The sequence below is a fragment of the Anomaloglossus baeobatrachus genome, chromosome 3 (assembly GCF_048569485.1).
Source record: "Anomaloglossus baeobatrachus isolate aAnoBae1 chromosome 3, aAnoBae1.hap1, whole genome shotgun sequence".
NCBI lineage: Eukaryota > Metazoa > Chordata > Amphibia > Anura > Aromobatidae > Anomaloglossus > Anomaloglossus baeobatrachus.
Window position 1 is genome coordinate 221,987,986 of NC_134355.1, and position 20,011 is coordinate 222,007,996.

The 20,011-nt window shown below is 44.2% G+C and overlaps 1 protein-coding gene across 6 annotated transcripts in view; it reads left to right on the forward strand.

The window, feature by feature from the left end:
• The window catches only part of LYST (lysosomal trafficking regulator), a 1,763,279-nt gene that overhangs the window by 143,801 nt on the left and 1,599,467 nt on the right, over positions 1-20,011 (forward strand). For all 6 annotated transcript variants that reach the window (XR_012751618.1, XM_075339737.1, XM_075339736.1 and 3 more), the window contains exon 4: positions 18,092-20,011. This exon is cut by the window's right edge and continues 10 nt beyond it. Coding sequence is in view for 5 of the 6 variants with exons in the window: in XM_075339737.1 (XP_075195852.1) it covers positions 18,092-20,011 (1,920 nt within the window). In the remaining variant the exon portion in view is untranslated. The remainder of the gene's footprint in view (positions 1-18,091) is intronic.

The window sequence follows — 20,011 nt, forward strand, 5'->3', positions numbered from 1 at the left end:
CTGAGGAAGATCTATGTCCAGCCCATAGATGTTAACTGCTAATTAACATATTAAGAAAATGTTTCTGGAATTAAATATCGGATCGCAGATATCAAGGTATCATTTTATTCAACTTTCTATGACCTGCATGCCCATATAGATGACTTAGGATAGTTGATCCTATTGACAGATTTCCTTTAAAGCATACCTTAAACCCAAATAGTGAGTGTCATGCTTTTGAATCTTGTAGCTTTCATTGTCCTTACAGATTTTCAAATGAGCAACTAATGAAATCCTTCATTAACCCTTTCCCGACATTGGATGTGCTGGGTACATCCTGATGGTCCATGTGTTCCCGACCAAAGACATACCCAGTACGTCCTGGTGATCGTGGAGGCACAGACGTTCTGCCCATCTGATTTCCACTGGGGATTCGACTTACCCGACAGTCGAGCTCTGGCTCTCACAACCAGGGATTGTCCCCGCACCTGTGATGTGATTGCGAGGGCCCGATTGTTGCCTTGGTGACCCGAAGTTGTCATGACGACCTCCTGGTCACCAAGGTATGGAACGTTTCTGGGATCATGCCAGGAGCATGATCCCAGATTTTTATCAGTACTGCACTGACAGTATAATGTATTGCAATTCATTATACGTGCGATCAGTGCAGTACAAGGTAATGTTCTATAAAGGAACGAACTATAAAAAAGTAAAAAAAAAAATTCCAATAAATATGTATATTTAAAAAAAACAACAACAAAAGTAAACATTTTGGAATTGCCACGTCCATAATAACTCTAAAACCGGCACACTAGTTAACCCCTTAATTGAACTCTGTAAAAAAGCAAACGTATGAAAAACTTTCTTTTCGTCATATAGCTGACAAAAATAGACTAAAACACCATCAAAAAGTCATAAATAAAAAAAGTACTGCTGAAAACATCATCTTGTCAATAAAAAACCTGTCCTATAGCTCCATCTGAGAAAAAATAAAAAACTATGGCTCTCAGAAATACAGCAATGCAAAAACATTTTTATATATATATATATATACGGTATATATAAGTTTTAATGGTGTAAAAGCGGCAAAACATAAATACATAAATGTGGTATCGCTGTATTCGTACTGACCTGAAGAATAAAACGGTCTTTTTGATTCTTTTTTTTGTCTTCAGATTTGTTAGAAATCTGCACGCTTATCCTTATTTCAGTAAAGTCAATGAGAATTCTGAAGTGTTGTGCACGTGTTGCTTATGTTCTGACTTTATGATATGGTGTAGAAAATCTGCAGCATGTCAATTCTTGGTGTGTTTTTGTCTGTGTTTTTCAGCCTTCCTACCCATTGACTTAATTATGAAAACCTCACCAAAAATGCGGTGCTTTTTTGGTACATATTTCTGCCAGAAGATGTAAATTCGATGCAGAAAATTCCTACACAAAATACTCAGCGTGCGCATAGCCTTATAACATTTATGATGTTCATGTGAATGAAATAATAAACAAAAACAAAATAAGTTCCCGAATTTCTGTTTTTTTTCATTCTGCCTCACAAAAAGCGGAATAGAAAGTGATCGAAAATATCATGTGGCCCAAAATGGTACCAATAAAAATTCTCATACAGCAAAAAAACTAACTCTCACATGGACTGTCAGCAGAAAGTAAAAAAAAACTATAGCTTTCAAAATTTGGTGATTAAAAAAAACCCTTTTTTTGGGGGGGGGAGAGACTGTAAAATGAGGTCACAGAGAGGGGGGTTACCTAAGAGCATAAAAGCGACTAGCTCCTTGATGGGGGGAGTCAGTACTGGAGGGCATCAGTAAGTGGTGATGCTGGCCGATTCTACCATCTTCTTCTCTTGGAGCAACTCCCTCCCTAAATTCAGACGTCCCATCTATGGCACGAGGTTAGTAAGTTTCACGTTTTATTTTTATGTAACTGTCTATACTGCAATTGTATTGTTCCCTTTTGTAAATTCTTGTATATTTTTTAAACACTGCCTATTTTCGGATTAAATTATATAAAATTTAATAATTTCTTTCATCATGCTTTATATACGAATCCATAAACGCGAAGGGCCTTATGCTATCTGTAACGGGAACCCGGACTGCCTGTGAATCGTCCGGTGGTGGCAGCGTAATTATTATTGCAAAGAATTATTGGAGTGCTATCATTAAGGGTACCGAGGTATACATATATATATATATATATATATATATTCCATTAGTGGGAATCTGTGATATATACATTTACCCTTGCTGTGAGACCTCCAATATTTGGCATTATTAGCTCAGCAGCCTCATTCTGTTCATTGTACTGCAGTACCAAAAGTGGCCTGTCGGCAAGAGGGGCGCTATAGACTAGTCGTGGTTGTGGCAAATCAGCGAACAGCTGCGGGATTTCTGAGTGACCCCCCCCCGGCTGTTCATGACAAATTGGTGGCAAGCGGTGTGATATAGAGCATTAGTGATCTGGTTTTTTGAAGATTTTGAAGATCGAACTCAGTGTTTAAATATACCTGGAACAATATTGTACGTGTAGCAGTTACCCCCTCCCTTCTCTCTTGTTTTTCTATCCTATCTTTTATTTGGCAACTATGGCTGCGCTGACCGAAGCCTGGTACAGCCAGCTGACGAAGGAGACTCTGATTGCCATCTGCACGACCAGAGAGATTGATGTCAATGGCAAAAACAAGCCAGACCTCATTATAGAACTGTTACAATGAGATGCAAAGCAAGTCCGTTCCCCCAGTGCTGATGATGGGGTGACAAGCCAAGCCCTGGATGATACTGCGGCCAGGACCTCTTCTGCAGCTTCAAGCCAGAGAAGCGACCGGAGAAGAATGGACTCCTACCTACAGATGGCCCTACAACAACTCGCTGCAGATGACCGGGAGGGACGGCTGGGTCTCATTCAGCAATATCAAGATCGAGAGGCTGAGAGAGCCGAGCGCCAAGCCCAGAGAGACCATGAGTTGAAGGTCCTCCAAGCCCGGCAGCAGACATCTTCCTCACTGAACGGTGAGTCCAATAGTGCCAGCAGCTTTAAGCCCCGACCGGAGTACTTTCCTGGAAAAGGACGGGGATTTGGACACCTTTCTGAGGGGATTTGAAAAGACTTGCTTGCAGTACCAGTTGCCCCCAGCACAATGGGCACGATACTTAACTCCAGGGCTGCGAGGCAAGGCCCTAGACGCGTTTGCCAGTCTCCCTCAAGAGTAGAGTGGAGACTATGAGACCATAAAGCAGGCCCTAATACGGAAGTATCAGTCCAGAGGTGTACCACAAAAAATTCCGGACCCTCCAGCGCGGACCTCATGACAAGCTACAGTGATGTGGTGGATGGGCTCCGAACGACCTTTGACCAGTGGATCCAAGAACTGTCCGTTACAACCTTTGAGGAGCTAAGGTACCTAATGGTGAAGGACCAACTCCTACATCTTTGTCCTGTGGAGGTTCGACAGTTTGTTATGGACCAAGATCCAAAGGAGGCCTCAAAAGCAGCCCAGATTGCCGACACCTATGAGGCCAACCGTGCATCGGGGGTGTGGAAGCCGTCCACCGCCAGCTGGAAAAGGGGTAAGATGACCACTACGACCACCCCTGCCCCTACCAGACGACCTCCCATAGGTCCTGTGTCATCCACCAGTGCCCGGCCCACCTCTGACACTCGCAGGTGTTTTTCTTGCAACCAGCCTGGACACCTCAGCTGTGCTTGCCCAGAGAGGCAGAAGAGGAACCCCACATCCAAGGGCCTAGTGTAGCTGTCTTTTTCTTGGGGGAGGCAAGTGGTAGGGCCTGCGAAAACCTACACTCCGTCACCGTGGGCGGAACCCCCACTGTGGGGCTCAAGGACACTGGAGCCGACCGAACCCTGATCCGCCCTGAACTGGTGCCTCCTTAAAACTTTATCCCGGGAAAACTCCTGACTGTCACTGGCGTTGGGGGTGTCCGCCAATCTTTCCCAATGGCCTGGCTTTCCCTTGACTGGGGTGCTGGGAGAGGGTGGAGGGAAGTGGGGGTGTCTGAACATCGAACAGCCAATGTTTAGGGACTGATCTGGGACGATTGGTTGCACAATTTATCCTTGATGACCCTCTCCAATCCAATACGTCATGTGATACAAATGTTTATAAGTCATGTGATGCAAGCGCTGTTAAATTATGTGATCTGAATGCGGATATCCAGAACGTGATTACAAATGTTGTGCATGGTAATAAAGTGGAGGTTTGTACAGGGGAACTCAGCCCTGCCACGCTGCAGCGTGACGTTGCTGAGGACGACCCCAAGGTAGTAAGTGTCTGTGCTGACAGAGATGGAGGCAGACATGAGAACTACGAGGAAAGTAGTCAAATGCAGCTGACCAGTGTCACAGCGGACAGTGACACAGCCCGTGGTAGCTGCCCCAGGATTGGCACCTGCTCCTAAGGTACTACGGGATGAGGAGCAAGTAGCACCCAGAGCCGGTCAGGCTGATGGGGAAGAGTTGTTATAACCCGGGGAGACAGCCTTCATTGGTGCTTTCACCCGCAGTCAGAGTTCCCAGAAAGCAAATAAAACCTTGCCTTCTGACACCCCTTCACCCAGAGGGATAGGGGAACTGGTTACGGACCCAGAGCAGGTCTCAGAGGGTCCCGGTGAGGTTGGAACCTTAACGTCACTGTCTCTAGCCAAGAGTTCCAGGTGCCTCTACGAACTGATGCCAGTCTAGAGACGTTAAGGGACCTCGCAGAGAAGCCCTCCTCCGAGACCGATAAGGAAAGGGTATTCTGGGACCAAGGGAGGTTGTACCGGGAGACTGTTCCCTGTAACCCCCAACAGGAGTGGCTGAAGGAAAGACAGCTGGTTGTGCCTCACCGCTTTAGAAGTAATTTGCTGCGGATTGTCCATGAGATCCCACTCGACGGACATTTGGGGGTCAGCAAAACCAAGGCTTGCTGTCTCACCACTTATATTGGCCCAAAATTGGGACAGATGTTGCCAATTACTGCCGTTCCTGTATCACATGTCAAAGAGTGGGTAAGTCTGGGCCTGCTCCCAAATCTACCCTGATCTCTTTGCCAGTGATAGAGGAGCCTTTCCACAGGGTCGCTGTGGACATCGTCGGGCCTCTGGCTGTCCCCAGCAGCTCTGGAAAACGTTTCATCCTTACTGTGGTAGACTATGCTACCCGGTATCCGGAGGCTGTGGCTCTGTCCTCAGTTAGGGCCGATAAGGTGGCAGATGCCCTCCTGGTCATATTCTCTCAAGTAGAATTTCCCAGGGAGATGCTTACCGACCAGGGGACTCAGTTCATGTCTCATCTAATGGAGGCTCTCTGTAAGAAAATGCAGGTGCAGCATCTGGTATCAAGCACCTATTACCCACAGACCAATGGTTTGTGTGAGCGATTTTAATGGTACCCTTAAGCAGGTGCTTAAGATGCTGGTTGAGTCACATGGACGCGACTGGGAGCGGTATCTCTCACACCAGCTGTTTGCCTACAGAGAGGTACCACAGGCCTCAACGGGGGTTTCCCCTTTGAGCTCCTGTATAGCACACGAGCCCGGGGGCCTCTTGGTCTGGTAAGGAAATCCTGGGAAGAGGAACTGAACTCCCCAGAAGTGTCCGTTGTGGAGTATGTCATTCGGCTCCGTGACAAAATGCAGTCAATGACACGGCTGGTGCATGAGAATATGGTGCAAACCCAGGCCAGTCAGAAGCTATGGTATGACCAACACGCTCCAGACCGGGTGTATGAAGTGGGTGAGAAGGTGTGGGTCCTAGTCCCAATGACCCAGAACAAGCTTCAGGCGGCCTGGGAGGGTCCTTCAGCGCCTCAATGATGTAAACTACGTGGTTACCATCGACCATGCCAGGAAGAGGCAAAAGGTCTTCCATGTCAACATGATGAAAGCTCATCATGACAGGGAAGCCTTCGCCCTTCCTGTGTGTAGCCTTCCCGAGGATGGACTTGTTCGCCTCGGCCCGGGATGGAGGGTCTATCGAGGAGGCGGCATTCAACCCACAGCTATCCATGGACCAAAGGTCACAGCTGCGGAAGGTGTTCCGGCCCTACCTGGTGACCTTCACGAATGTCCCAGGGAAGACATCCTAGCCACCCACCAGGTGGACACAAGGAGTCATTCCCCTGTCCGTCAACCCCCATACCGTGTCTCCCTAGAGGTACAAAAGGACATAAAAAGGGAGATCAATGAAATGCTAGTCCTGGGGTTGATCTAGAGGTCCAAAAGTGCATGGGCCTCCCCTGTAGTTTTGGTTCCAAAAAAGGACCGGACAACCCGGTTTTGTGTGGACTACAGGAGGCTAAATGCAATCACAGCACACGATGCGTACCCAATGCCACGCATCGATGAGCTACTGGATTGCTTAGCCGGGGCCCGGTACCTGACAATCATGGACCTGAGTCGAGAGTACTGGCAGATTCCTATGTCCAAGGAAGCACAAGAAATGTCCGCCTTCATCACCCCATTCGGGCTGTATGAATCCCTCGTCATGCCCTTTGGCATGAGAAATGCTCCTGCCACTTTCCAGCGATTGGTTGACCAGCTGCTCGAGGGACTAGGAGAGTTTGCAGTCGCTTACCTGGATGACATTATCATCTTTAGTCCCACTTGGGAGGAACACCTGGGGCACCTGGAGCAGGTGCTCAGGCGGATCCAAAGCGCTGGTCTGACTATAAAGCCAGGGAAGTGTCAGATCGGCATGACTGAGGTACAGTACCTCGGACACCGAGTGGGTGGCGGGTCCCTGAAACCAGAGCCAGGGAAGGTTGATGCCATCACCTCCTGGCCTACCCCCAAGTCAAAGAAGCAGGTGATGTCCTTCTTGGGTATGGCAGGATACTATAGGAGGTTTGTTCCTAACTATAGTGCTCTTGCTAAGCCGTTGACGGACCTCACCAAAACGAAGCTACCGCAAGTAGTCACCAGGACAGATGACTGTGAACGGTCCTTCAGAGCACTGAAAGCTGCCCTCGCCAGTTCCCCAATCCTACAAGCCCCAGACTTCACCCGACGGTTTATAGTTCTGACAGATACCAGTGCATTCGGCCTGAGTGCAGTACTCAGCCAGGTAAATGGGGAGGGAGAAGAGCATCCGGTGGTGTTTCTCATCCGCAAGCTCTTATCCCGGGAAGTGGCCTATGCCACTGTGCAGAAGGAGTGTCTCGCTATAGTATGGGCCCTGCAGAAACTGCAGCCCTACCTATATGGACGCAAGTTCACCATAGTAACAGACCACAACCCTCTCAGCTGGCTACATCGGGTGGCCGGCGAAAATGGTAAGCTACTGTGGTGGAGCTTGGCACTACAGCGTTATGTGTTATGATCCGGAACCATGGAAGACCACCACAAATCATTGGTAAAAGGTGACAAGAGCATTGGCAACTAATCTGGCCGCCATCCCCTTACTAACCATCACAAATAGAAGTAGCCGAGTGGTGAACTAACATCCTGTGCACCGCGAACCCAGCCGGAGAACTAACTATCCTAAAGGAAGGAAAGATGAATAACTCTCTGCCTCAGAAAATAGACAAGAATAGCAAGCCCCCCACATTCAAAGACTGCGGTGATAGAGGAAAAACACAATACACAGATGACAGGATTAGCAAAAGGTGAGGCCCCCACTGACTAAAATAGGAAAGGACAGGAAAGGGACTGATGGTGGCCAGAGTAAAACCCTGCAAAATTCCAAATTCCTGATAGTACAAAAAGGCCCTCAGATCACACGATCTGAACTCCGTCCTATACGAGATGCTTTTGTCATACCAATGAACAGAAAACAAGAATCATAACAAATTCAACAAGCCACAAACACATGGACCCAAAGGAGCTATCCTCCAAACAGAACTGCAGGAGTTCCCCAGCCAAGCGGCTGAGGGGAAATACCCTGCATGCAAATAAACTGAAAACAACCACAGCAAATGACAAACCCAGATAAGAGCAAAAGAACCAAACAATAAATAAAGAGCAAGCACTTTAGATGTGGTGTGGAGCAGAATGAAGCAGGCTGGTGATACAAAGAACAACTGACATCCGGCATAGCCAGCTATCAGACCAGGATTTAAATAAGCAGAGAGTTAGCAAAGGAAATGCCCATTGCACAACACACCTGGTCCAAGTCCAAACCAATCCTGGCCACCAGAGGGAGCCTCCCAGCAGCCAAAACATAACTAACATTCACAACAGTTATGATTTTACCATTCAACACAAGAAGGGTGTTGAGCATGGCAGCGCCGACGGGCTATCCCAGCAGGGGGGTGCCAGCGAGGTAGGCTTAGTAGACGAAAGGCAAATCAATCTCCCATGCTACCTCAAAAAGGATGAGGTGTCATGTAAAACTCTTGAAGGATCCTTACCCCCCTCTTTGCCATCAGCCACAGATCGTCATGACTATTATCTGATCGGCCTGAAAGTTTAGGTATTTATGACTTTGGGTGATGGTAGAGCTGCAGCCAATCCAAAGGATGCATAGAAAAGACAATCCTTTGTTCTATTGGAGGGAAAACTCCTAATACAGTTTTTTACGTGGCCCGTTAATGCTAGAAAAATGAAAAACATATTGCTCCTACATACAGCGCACCATTTAATTTGTCTGGGAGATCGATGGTATCACGACAAATTAGTATTGGCCAGTAAAATCATGCTAGATGCGTTGTTTGGTATCTATGTAAATGTAAAATCGAGATCTAAAATATGACGCTAATATCTTTCACCTGTGTGGCCCAGGGGCAAAGATATATGAAAAGCTAGAATTAAAGAACTTTGTGACAATCTTGGCACAGCCCACAAGAGACCGTAAAATGAGGTCACAGAGAGGGGGGTTACCTAAGGGCATAAAAGCGACTAGCTCCTTGATGGGGGGAGTCAGTACTGGAGGGCATCAGTAAGTGGTGATGCTGGCCGATTCTACCATCTTTTTCTCTTGGAGTTCCTCCACTCCCTAAATTCAAACGTCACATCTATGACACGAGTTTAGTAAGTTTCATGTTTATACTTTTTATTTTTATGTAACTGTCTATACTGTATTTGTTTTTGTTCCCTTTTGTAAATTCTTGTATATTTTTTAAACGCTGCCTATTTTCGGATTAAATATATAAAATTTAATAGTTTCTTTCTTCATGCTTTATATACGAATCCATAAACCCGAAGGGCCTTATGCTATCTGTAACGGGTACCCAGACTGCCTGTGAAACATCCGGTGGTGGCAGCGTAATTATTGCATAGAATTATTGGAGTGCTATCATTAAGGGTACTGAGGTATACATATATTCCATTCGCGGGAATTGGTGATATATACATTTACCCTTGCTGTGAGACCTCCAATATTTGGCCATATTAGCTCAGCAGCCTCATTCTGTTCATTGTCCTGCAGTACCAAAAGTGGCCTGTCGCAAGAGGGGCGCTAGAGAGTAGTCGTGGTTGTTGCAAATCAGCGAACAGCTGCGGGTTATCTGAGTGACCCCCCCCCCCGGCTGTTCATGACACAGTCTAATAATGCTTGTGCCTCTAAAAGTTTGAAATGTGTGACCAAACTCACATGAATGTTCCAAATGTTTGGTTAACTTAGCCATTGCGTTAGAATTATGATTATGTAAGGTTCTGTACATGACATGTCTATAGTTTTGGTCCATGAAGGCATGTATGATATACACAAGAAACATTTAAATCTTATGAATAACGTTTTTTTTAAAAATACCTCATTTTCCATTATTTTAAACAAATAATGCAATATATGTTAATTTTAAAAAACAAACTACCGTATTTTTAATTTTATAAGACGCAATGGATTATAAGACGCACCCCAAATTTGGAGGGAATAAAAAAATATGGGATCCGTTTATAATCTGGTGGTTTCTTACCAGGGAGGGGGGCCTGCAGAGGAGCGGGGGTCACAGGAGGCAGGGGCTGTACTGGAGTACTGCAAGTAGTATAGAGGGGGGCCCAGATACTCGCTGCGGGTGCTGCTCTTTGCGGGGCCGGCGACGCCGCTCTGCTCTGTGTGGGGCCAGTGTCGCTCTGCTTTGTGTGGGGCCGGCGATGCCGCTCTGCTCTGTTACGGGCAGGTGATGGAGTAGCTGAGCAGAACGGAGCAGCCGTGCACAGAGCAGCCGAGCAGGACGGAGCAGCCGTGCAAAGAGCAGCCGAGCAGGACGGAGCAGCCGTGCACAGAGCAGCCGAGCAGGACGGAGCAGCCGTGCACAGAGCAGCCGAGCAGGACGGAGCAGCCGTGCACAGAGCAGCCGAGCAGGGCGGAGCAGCCGTGCACAGAGCAGCCGAGCAGGACGGAGCAGCCGTGCATAGAGCAGCCAAGCAGGACGTAGCAGCCGTGCACAGCAGCCGAGCAGGACGGAGCAGCCGTGCACAGAGCAGCCGAGCAGGACGGAGCAGCCGTGCACAGAACAGCGTCGCACAGAACAGCAGTGCCGGCAGCACAGTGCATTACACGGAGCATCTCCCTGCCTCTTTTGACCCCTCTGCACAACCCCCCGGTAAGCTACATTCGGATTTTAAGACGCACCCCTCTTTTTGCTCCCAAAGTTTTGGGAGGAAAAGTGTGTCTTATTATCCGAAAAATACGGAAAATAATATAAAATCATGTATTAAAGCATACATAGGCAAGACATTTGGACTTAAAGATTTAACTTACAGACTCTTTGCATTCTTTATTATTACTATAGATTCCTTGCAACAGGACATTCCTTCAACAGCCTACATTTTGAATTAATTTGGGTAGATCTACAATTGGCATTATAATACTCCATACTTGCAGTGTGATATGGGAAACCCTTAAGTACCATGTCATGCAGCAGCCTACATCACAGGATTGGATTCGCATTTCAGAAGATTTTTTAGAAAAAACGGATTTCCAAAATATGTGGGGGCATTAGATGGCAAACATATCAGAGTGAAAAAGATACCAAACTCTGCCACTAGATATTTCAATTATCAAAAGTTTTTTTCAGTTGGGATTCCTGCTTTGGTAGACACTAATTACTGTTTTTTTTTGTTGACGTCGGGGCATATGGCAGTGCTTCTGATGCACGAATATTCCGTAGTTCACGTTTATCAAGACGTCTAATATCAGAAAAGATAAACCTCCCTTCTCCAAGTCCTCTACCTGGAATAATGGGTTCCAATGCACCATTTTTCATGGTTGCTGATCAGGGGTTTGCTCTGTCTCAGCATGTTATGTGACCATATCCTAGACGTAGCCTAGAAAGGTCAAAATGTAAATTTAATAGCAGTTTGGTCAGAGCACGTCGCTATGTTGAATGTGCATTCGGAATAATGGCTTCAAGATGGCGAATCTATCAAACCATCATCCAGCTCCAACCAACCATTGTCAAGGCTGTAATTAAAGCTACAGTAATATTACATAACTACTGTAGAATGTATGACAACAATGATGATGATTTTGATGACATGCCTGTGCTTAATGCCCCTTTAGTTGGGAATGGAAGGTTAAAAACCACTGACACCACATGTGGTGTTAAAGTTAAAAAGCATTTTAAAGATTTTTTTTTTTTTATGTCAAATGTGCATACTGACACAGAATAAATGTGTCTTGTATGTTTTTTTTTTTTTTTGTTTTTGTTTTATACAGTATAAAAAAAAATAAAATATGTTTGGAACAAGAAAAGATTTCAGACAGTTTTGTGTCAAGTAAAAAAAAGTGTATATTTATGACACATAATCTGTCCTAAGTTTGATTTGATATGTTATGTTTTTTTGTCAATTTACGCTTTATTTTTGTAATTGTTTCGTGTGTCATACATTAAAATCAGAATTTAAAAAAAAAAAATAAGTTAAATGTAATCTTGTCTTCTCATTCCAAACATGTGAGGTTTATTTCGGTGTAATAAAAATTATGGCATATATTAGCCCATAATAAACACCATACTGTGTTATGCCATAGTGTCTCGCAAACATAATTTGTTTTGCACTATGAGAAAACAAGTATGGAACCTGGATATATGCAGATACTGCATAAACACAGGATTTTTAAAGTAATAAAGGTGAATGAATGCAAATGTATTATTTTTTGTGTGGGCATAAATTGAGCCAATATATTCTAGAATTTTGATGGTAATATCATCCTGGCAATGGAAATGCAAGGCCATAACATGGAGGTCAAGTTTTTGAACTCCTAGTGTAATATTGAATTGTTTTTGGGCACAATACAATTTTTTTAAAAATTTTTTAGTCATGGTGGATAAAAACAAAAATTAAAAATGAAATTATGGTAACCCAAATTTAAATTTAAAATATTTAGCAATGTAGCAAATACCGTTTGAAAAATAACTAAATGTTCACTAAATCAGCTAGACTAGAGACGTTTTCCTGTGTACTCTCCATGGTATTGTCACCTACAGGATAAGGTGGCTGAATATCACTAGATGTTGTAGTAACTGACTGGATAGTGTTTCCTCCTGTACTAGTAGCTGTTGTTTGTACCAACATATCTGTTGTTGGTGGAACAGAGTGGGGAACTTGTGATGTGGCTAAATATGATTGCAACTGTAGAGGCTATGGATGTGAAGTTTGTCTGGAAAGGCTGATTTTGATAGTACTGCTGCTTTTGACTATGTTGCATATGGCATGGTTGGACTTGACTTTGCATTGGGTTTTGGCTAGGTACATTTGTAAGGTTGCTTTGAAATGATATTGTTTGCCTGATGTTGCCCTTGGGAAAAAATAGGATTGTTGTTGGCCAGACATTTGGTTTGATAAAGCAGCTGAATGAAGAGGTATCATGGAAGGCCTTGTTGGAGGATGACTAATTAATGTTGTGTTAGGCCAATGTTGGCTTTGTTGAATGGTTTGTAGTACATTATGTGTTTTCTACAGTTTGGGTTTCTATAGTTTAGAGTGGAGTTGTAGTGTGTGGACCACGTGGATTATTTCGCCATTGCTCTATAACTTCAAACAGATATATTGGCTTGGGCTCACGTTGACATGCTGATATAAGTGTTATAATAGCCGCCCTCAACCTGTCCTATCAGGTGGAACCAATGCAAGAGAGGGTGAGAGGGACCGACAATATCTCTCACCATCAGTCTCAGGGATAAGGGAATTAATCATGTTTAGTATTCTAGTATCAATAATCTCTGGCAGGGTACGCATTTCCTCTTGACGTCTATGTCTGCGTCCACGGTATGTTTGGGCAAGTGACCGAAGGGTTTGTGTTGTGGATCTTGCTTGTGTGCCTGCATTTGTTTGTGGGCTTCCATTTCCAGCAACAGGTGATGGGCCTGTTTGGAGCCCTGTTTGCTGGCCTGAAACTTGGGCGGTGGATTGGCTTGTTCCCAAGACAGGATCTGATGAACCTTCATCTGCTTCAGCCTGGGTGTTGTTCTGGCTTGTAGGTAGACAACACAGTGGACTGCGCCTCATCACTGTCCTCAAGATTATCTTCTGTACTGTTTATCAAAATAGATATGTTTAGATTATTTATAAATTGTTAAATACATAACATGTATGCATTTAAAAAAAACTTACTTAGGAACCTCCATAATTGGCCTGAGAAAATCCAGCCTATCAGTGTATGTATTTTTTTTTTTTTGAGGCAGCAGCAGATCTGGGGACAGGATTAAATTCACGGCGACATTGATCTCGAGCTGACCACCAACGCCGTTTAACCAAATCCACTGTAATGAGAGTAAAAAAAACCCAAATATCATTAATGGTCTTCATGATAATGAATATTTGATACCTAATTCAGATAAAAAGGTGTCTCAAGGCTGTTTTGCAGGCCGTGGTTTATGTATTAGACTTAACATATACCCATATATCGAATATATAAAGCTGTGTATGTCTGTGTGTATATGTATGTCCAGGATTGGCATCTGCGCCGTCGCAGCTACAGCCACAAAATTTTGGACACTCACACGTCTGGACCCCAAGAGCGTCATAGGCTATGTTGTGAGGCGAAATTTTAACCCTAAGCGTTCCAATTTACCAATCACTTTTGCCCCTATCTACATAATGGGGAAAAAGTGAAACGAAAAGCGTATCCGCACCGTCGCATTTACAATCACGAATTTTTGCACAAACACCTCATGTGACCCAGGGAACGTCGTAGACTATGTTTTGACCGGAAAATGTAACCCCGCGCTTTACAGTTACTGTCCAAAAAACATGGCTTCATTAAAGTAAATGGAGCCTGGAACTACAGGTTATTAGTAGGAGCTGTGATTGGTTGCTATAGGAACAAAAGATATTCATAGTATAAGAAGCTTATATGTGAGGTAATAAGATGTCGGTGGCGAGACGGAGAGAGAGAGACTGTGAGAGAGAGAGACTGTGAGAGAGAGAGACTGTGAGAGAGAGAGACTGTGAGAGAGAGAGACTGTGAGAGAGAGAGACTGTGAGAGAGAGAGAGACTGTGAGAGAGAGAGACTGTGAGAGAGAGAGACTGTGAGAGAGAGAGACTGTGAGAGAGAGAGACTGTGGGAGAGAGAGAGACTGTGGGAGAGAGAGAGACTGTGGGAGAGAGAGACTGTGGGAGAGAGAGAGACTGGGAGAGAGAGAGACTGGGAGAGAGAGAGACTGGGAGAGAGAGAGACTGGGAGAGAGAGAGACTGGGAGAGAGAGAGACTGGGAGAGAGAGAGACTGGGAGAGAGAGAGACTGGGAGAGAGAGAGACTGGGAGAGAGAGAGACTGGGAGAGAGAGAGACTGGGAGAGAGAGAGACTGGGAGAGAGAGAGACTGGGAGAGAGAGAGACTGGGAGAGAGAGAGACTGGGAGAGAGAGAGACTGGGAGAGAGAGAGACTGGGAGAGAGAGAGACTGGGAGAGAGAGAGACTGGGAGAGAGAGAGACTGGGAGAGAGAGAGACTGGGAGAGAGAGAGACTGGGAGAGAGAGAGACTGTGAGAGAGAGAGACTGTGGGAGAGAGAGAGACTGTGGGAGAGAGAGAGACTGTGGGAGAGAGAGAGACTGTGGGAGAGAGAGAGACTGTGGGAGAGAGAGAGACTGGGAGAGAGAGAGACTGGGAGAGAGAGAGACTGGGAGAGAGAGAGACTGGGAGAGAGAGAGACTGGGAGAGAGAGAGACTGGGAGAGAGAGAGACTGGGAGAGAGAGAGACTGGGAGAGAGAGAGACTGGGAGAGAGAGAGACTGGGAGAGAGAGAGACTGGGAGAGAGAGAGACTGGGAGAGAGAGAGACTGGGAGAGAGAGAGACTGGGAGAGAGAGAGACTGGGAGAGAGAGAGACTGGGAGAGAGAGAGACTGGGAGAGAGAGAGACTGGGAGAGAGAGAGACTGGGAGAGAGAGAGACTGGGAGAGAGAGAGACTGGGAGAGAGAGAGACTGGGAGAGAGAGAGACTGGGAGAGAGAGAGACTGGGAGAGAGAGAGACTGGGAGAGAGAGAGACTGGGAGAGAGAGAGACTGGGAGAGAGAGAGACTGGGAGAGAGAGAGACTGGGAGAGAGAGAGACTGGGAGAGAGAGAGACTGGGAGAGAGAGAGACTGGGAGAGAGAGAGACTGGGAGAGAGAGAGACTGGGAGAGAGAGAGACTGGGAGAGAGAGAGACTGGGAGAGAGAGAGACTGGGAGAGAGAGAGACTGGGAGAGAGAGAGACTGGGAGAGAGAGAGACTGGGAGAGAGAGAGACTGGGAGAGAGAGAGACTGGGAGAGAGAGAGACTGGGAGAGAGAGAGACTGGGAGAGAGAGAGACTGGGAGAGAGAGAGACTGGGAGAGAGAGAGACTGGGAGAGAGAGAGACTGGGAGAGAGAGAGACTGGGAGAGAGAGAGACTGGGAGAGAGAGAGACTGGGAGAGAGAGAGACTGGGAGAGAGAGAGACTGGGAGAGAGAGAGACTGGGAGAGAGAGAGACTGGGAGAGAGAGAGACTGGGAGAGAGAGAGACTGGGAGAGAGAGAGACTGGGAGAGAGAGAGACTGGGAGAGAGAGAGACTGGGAGAGAGAGAGACTGGGAGAGAGAGAGACTGGGAGAGAGAGAGACTGGGAGAGAGAGAGACTGGGAGAGAGAGAGACTGGGAGAGAGAGAGACTGGGAGAGAGAGAGACTGGGAGAGAGAGAGACTGGGAGAGAGAGAGACTGGGAGAGAGAGAGACTGGGAGAGAGAGAGACTGGGAGAGAGAGAGACAGGGAGAGAGAGAGACGGTGGGAGAGACAGACAGTGACAGACGGAGCACATTACTTGGCCAATTAAATTAAATCTGTGTGGAATATCTCTGGTGTTGAACTATATGTTGTGAAATGCTTCGATTAGCTTAGTTTTTGCCTTTTAATAATTACATTTCTATCGATTTTTGTTTTGTGGTTTTTGTGTGTAGAATACATTTTTGTTAATACATTCTATTTTGTTAACAACAGTTATTAACCCGGGCGAAGTCGGGTAGTACAGATAGTACTTAATATAACGAATACATTGAGGCCGATAAAACAAACACAGCAGACACATGTATCCATGATTAGGAGAAAAAACTATAACATTTTAAATGGCAATTGAGACAAGAATAATATACGATTAAGACATGTAGCAATTATCATGTCCATCCAATACATGATTTCACATTAATGAATAATTATACCACAACAAAGTTAACTTGTGGACAAATGTAGAAAAAAAATAAATAAAAGCAAAACTATTGCTGTGTGAACATGGATTTTGACATCACATTAATGAAATAGATGTAGACATATTTTTACACTCTTACAATAAGGTTATACAAAGGATAATTATGTGTAAAGTGCATATGGAGCAAAACATGCAATATTTATCTGATACTCCAAAAAACACATCTATAAATATATTGCATGCAAGGAAAAACAGTAACAAACATTTACGATTCTTGCGGTCATGTGTTGCTCAAGATAACTCTGCAACAGTAAGATATGTGTGAGTTACACACAAATTAGCAAAACTTCAGCAATATCATGCAGGACATTTATGGATCTCATGAAGACAAAAAGATGGTTGGACTTACCATATTTTGCTTTCTTCCCCGGTGTGCATTGAGACCATCCATTCCTAGGGTAGACTTGTAATGCCACAGACATCTAGGCTCTCTCCACCATCAACCTGTCGTGGTATCCATCTACACGGGTGTCCCATAGCTCTGGATGCCTCTCTACTTCCCCAATTAGCCTCTCTGTGTCTACCCTTTTCGCCATTCTCTAAAATGTGGGGTACATAGAGCTCACTTTCTGAGCAGAGAGGAAAACTACACAGGTGCAGTCCTGAGAGGACATAAGCCAGGATTTGAGTATTTGTCGCCCTGTTGTAAGTGTTCAGCATAGAGCATGAAATAAATGTGAACGGATCCAAAATGTTCTGTACCCAAATTGCCACCAAATAGCATTCAACTCCACCCACAAAAATACAAGTCCCCACTTAGGTCCCTTATCTGTTAATGGAAATATAGGGGGCTTCCATGTTACTAGTAGCACAAAGGCTTTGGAAAAATGCTATGACACCCCCCTCAAAGAAGATATCTAGCAATATCTGCGCTACCAAAATCTAAATGCACCTCTCCGTTCTTGAGGGATGCAGGTTGTAAAATTGAGTCACTTTTGGGGGTTTTCTGCTGTTCTGGCACCTCCAGGGGCTCTGCCAAAGTGACATGACACCCGCAAACCATTCCAACTAAATTTTCACTCCGACATGGCGCTTCTTCCCTTCTTCATTTTGTACTTTGCCTCATAAGTAGTTTTGAAAGACATATGGGGTACTGGGATACTCAGGAAAAATTGTGCAACAATTTGTACTTTGTATGATCTTCTGTTACCCTTGTGGAAATGATAGATTTAAAGCAACATTTTAGTGGTAAAAATGTATTTCTTCATTTTCATTGCTATTGGCCAGAAGAGATTGTTTCATGGCAGAACAGGCTGATATTACTAACTACCTGCAGTAAGCTTCTTGCCTGAAAGGGAAAGAAAAGTTTAAAAGGCCTGTATAACTCCTTTAAAACTAAACCATAGTCATAGATTACAGCACTTGATAATGGAGCTTTGCAAATAGCTACCAAGAAGACATATCTAAAATACAAATAATTGAGAGGCAGTCCTCACCATGTATGTGCAGACAGTCACTTTAAGCCTTTTCATGTGTTAATTTCATTTTTAAATTTGTCTTTTTCAGTGTTTAACCCGTTTTCTAATGGATTGGAAACATTTGCAACCAGTGAAATCTTACAGATCTCTCAGAAAAGGATAGATGCTGAAGTAATATCCTACTCAGACATTCCCTATAGCTCAAAAACTTTGCTGCAGGATAAAAAAAGGCATCATTCCAAAAGCTTGTGTCCTCATTCACTGAAGGATAACCAACAATCGCCATCTTCTTCGGACTCTGAGACTACTTTACAAAAACAGTCATTATCATTGATTAAGCAGAAAAAGAAACTGACACATGCATATATTAGACTTCCTAATATAGAGGAGAAAAGTTCACAACAAAAGGAACTGTATCCAGATTTGGAAACTGCTTTCTTTATCTCAACAGAAAGTAATCAGATGGAAGAAACCTCCTGCATATCAAATGAGGAAGCTTCACCCTTTAGTCTTTGCCAGATCTTGTTATCTTTGCTTGAAAAAGTTTGCAAGTTTGAAATGCAGAGTCATAGTTCTGTACTTTCTGTCTCCATCATTCCAGGAATTACCGAATTCATATCTGAAGTTGCTGAATGTAATGCTCCTGGAAAGAGGACTCTCGTTAAAGGATGGACTGAAGAACCAGTGGCGTTAGTTCAGAGAATGCTGTTAAGTTCATTGTTAAGTCTTCTCTCTGTAGACATCAGTGAGAAGGATGTCATGCCTGATAATCTTAGAAATAATCTTATTGGCTTGTTACAAACGGCTTTGAAACTAAAGCATTACTTGGATAAAAAGCAGAACTCTCACCAACGATTATTACAAGATACTGTGGACTACATAAGCTGTGAACATCAAGCTTTTTTTATTGCTGAGCTCCTTAAAGGTGTTTTTCAAATTTTTATCTCATGTCTTAAATGTGCAGCTCCGAATCATCTTTATTTTAGTCAATGTATAGAACTTTTGCATGACTTTATACAATATAATGGCTTTGTTCTTTTTGAGAATTCAACCATTCAGATGGAATCTTTAAGTTTATGTTTTGAAAAGCTGCATTCACAAGCTTCTGAATATGCATTGATTCTTATTAACAGTGTTTTAAAAATAGTCAGCCTAGTAAAAAAGGTGACATCTGAACAAGTCCATCAAACAATGTGCACACGGAAAAGGCATCGGAGATGCGAGTTTTCATACTTTATGCACCACCACAGAGACCTATCAGGTCTTCCAATTTCACGGTTAAAGAATAATAACCTTGATGAAGCAATGTGTGGAGAAATGTATTATCCAGAGAGAAGTTGTTGCATAGCAGTGTGTTCACATCACTGTTTGCGTTTACTACAGAGTGTGTCAGGAACTACTACATTCTTGCAGATTCTCCAAGGAATTCAGAATTCTGGGATTTGTTGTTGCATGGATCCTTTATCTGTTATCAATCCACTTCTTCATGCTCTAAAAGTGCCAGCCTTAAAACATATGCAGCATCACATACTATGTATTGTTGCAAATTTTTTACTGAATCAGTTGGGTGGAGGCAAAATAGTCAATGTTCCTAAACAAGCATCTTGTAACATATGTGTGATGGACAATGATCAGTTAATAGAGACATACAGTCCGTTTCAAGAGAAAGACGACTTAACATCTGCATCAAGTTTGCACAATGTGCCGAACAGAATACAAGGAGTTTTACCATGCAGAGGATCTGAGGATATGATGTTGAAATGGGATTCTTTAGAAGTTTACCAGGAACTTGTATTTGGCAATGACTTGCAACTAAGCCTCCTTATTTCTAGCCATATATGCATCTTAATTCAAGAAGGTAATGCAGTCATTCAGAGGAAATTATATACTCTTATTTTTAATGGAGTTCTGCAAAGAGGGGTGAAAATGGCTGGTCAGCCTGATAATGACCAGAAATCATGTTTCCTGGAAATGATTAAAGTTTATTTAAAAAGTTTACCGGAATTGC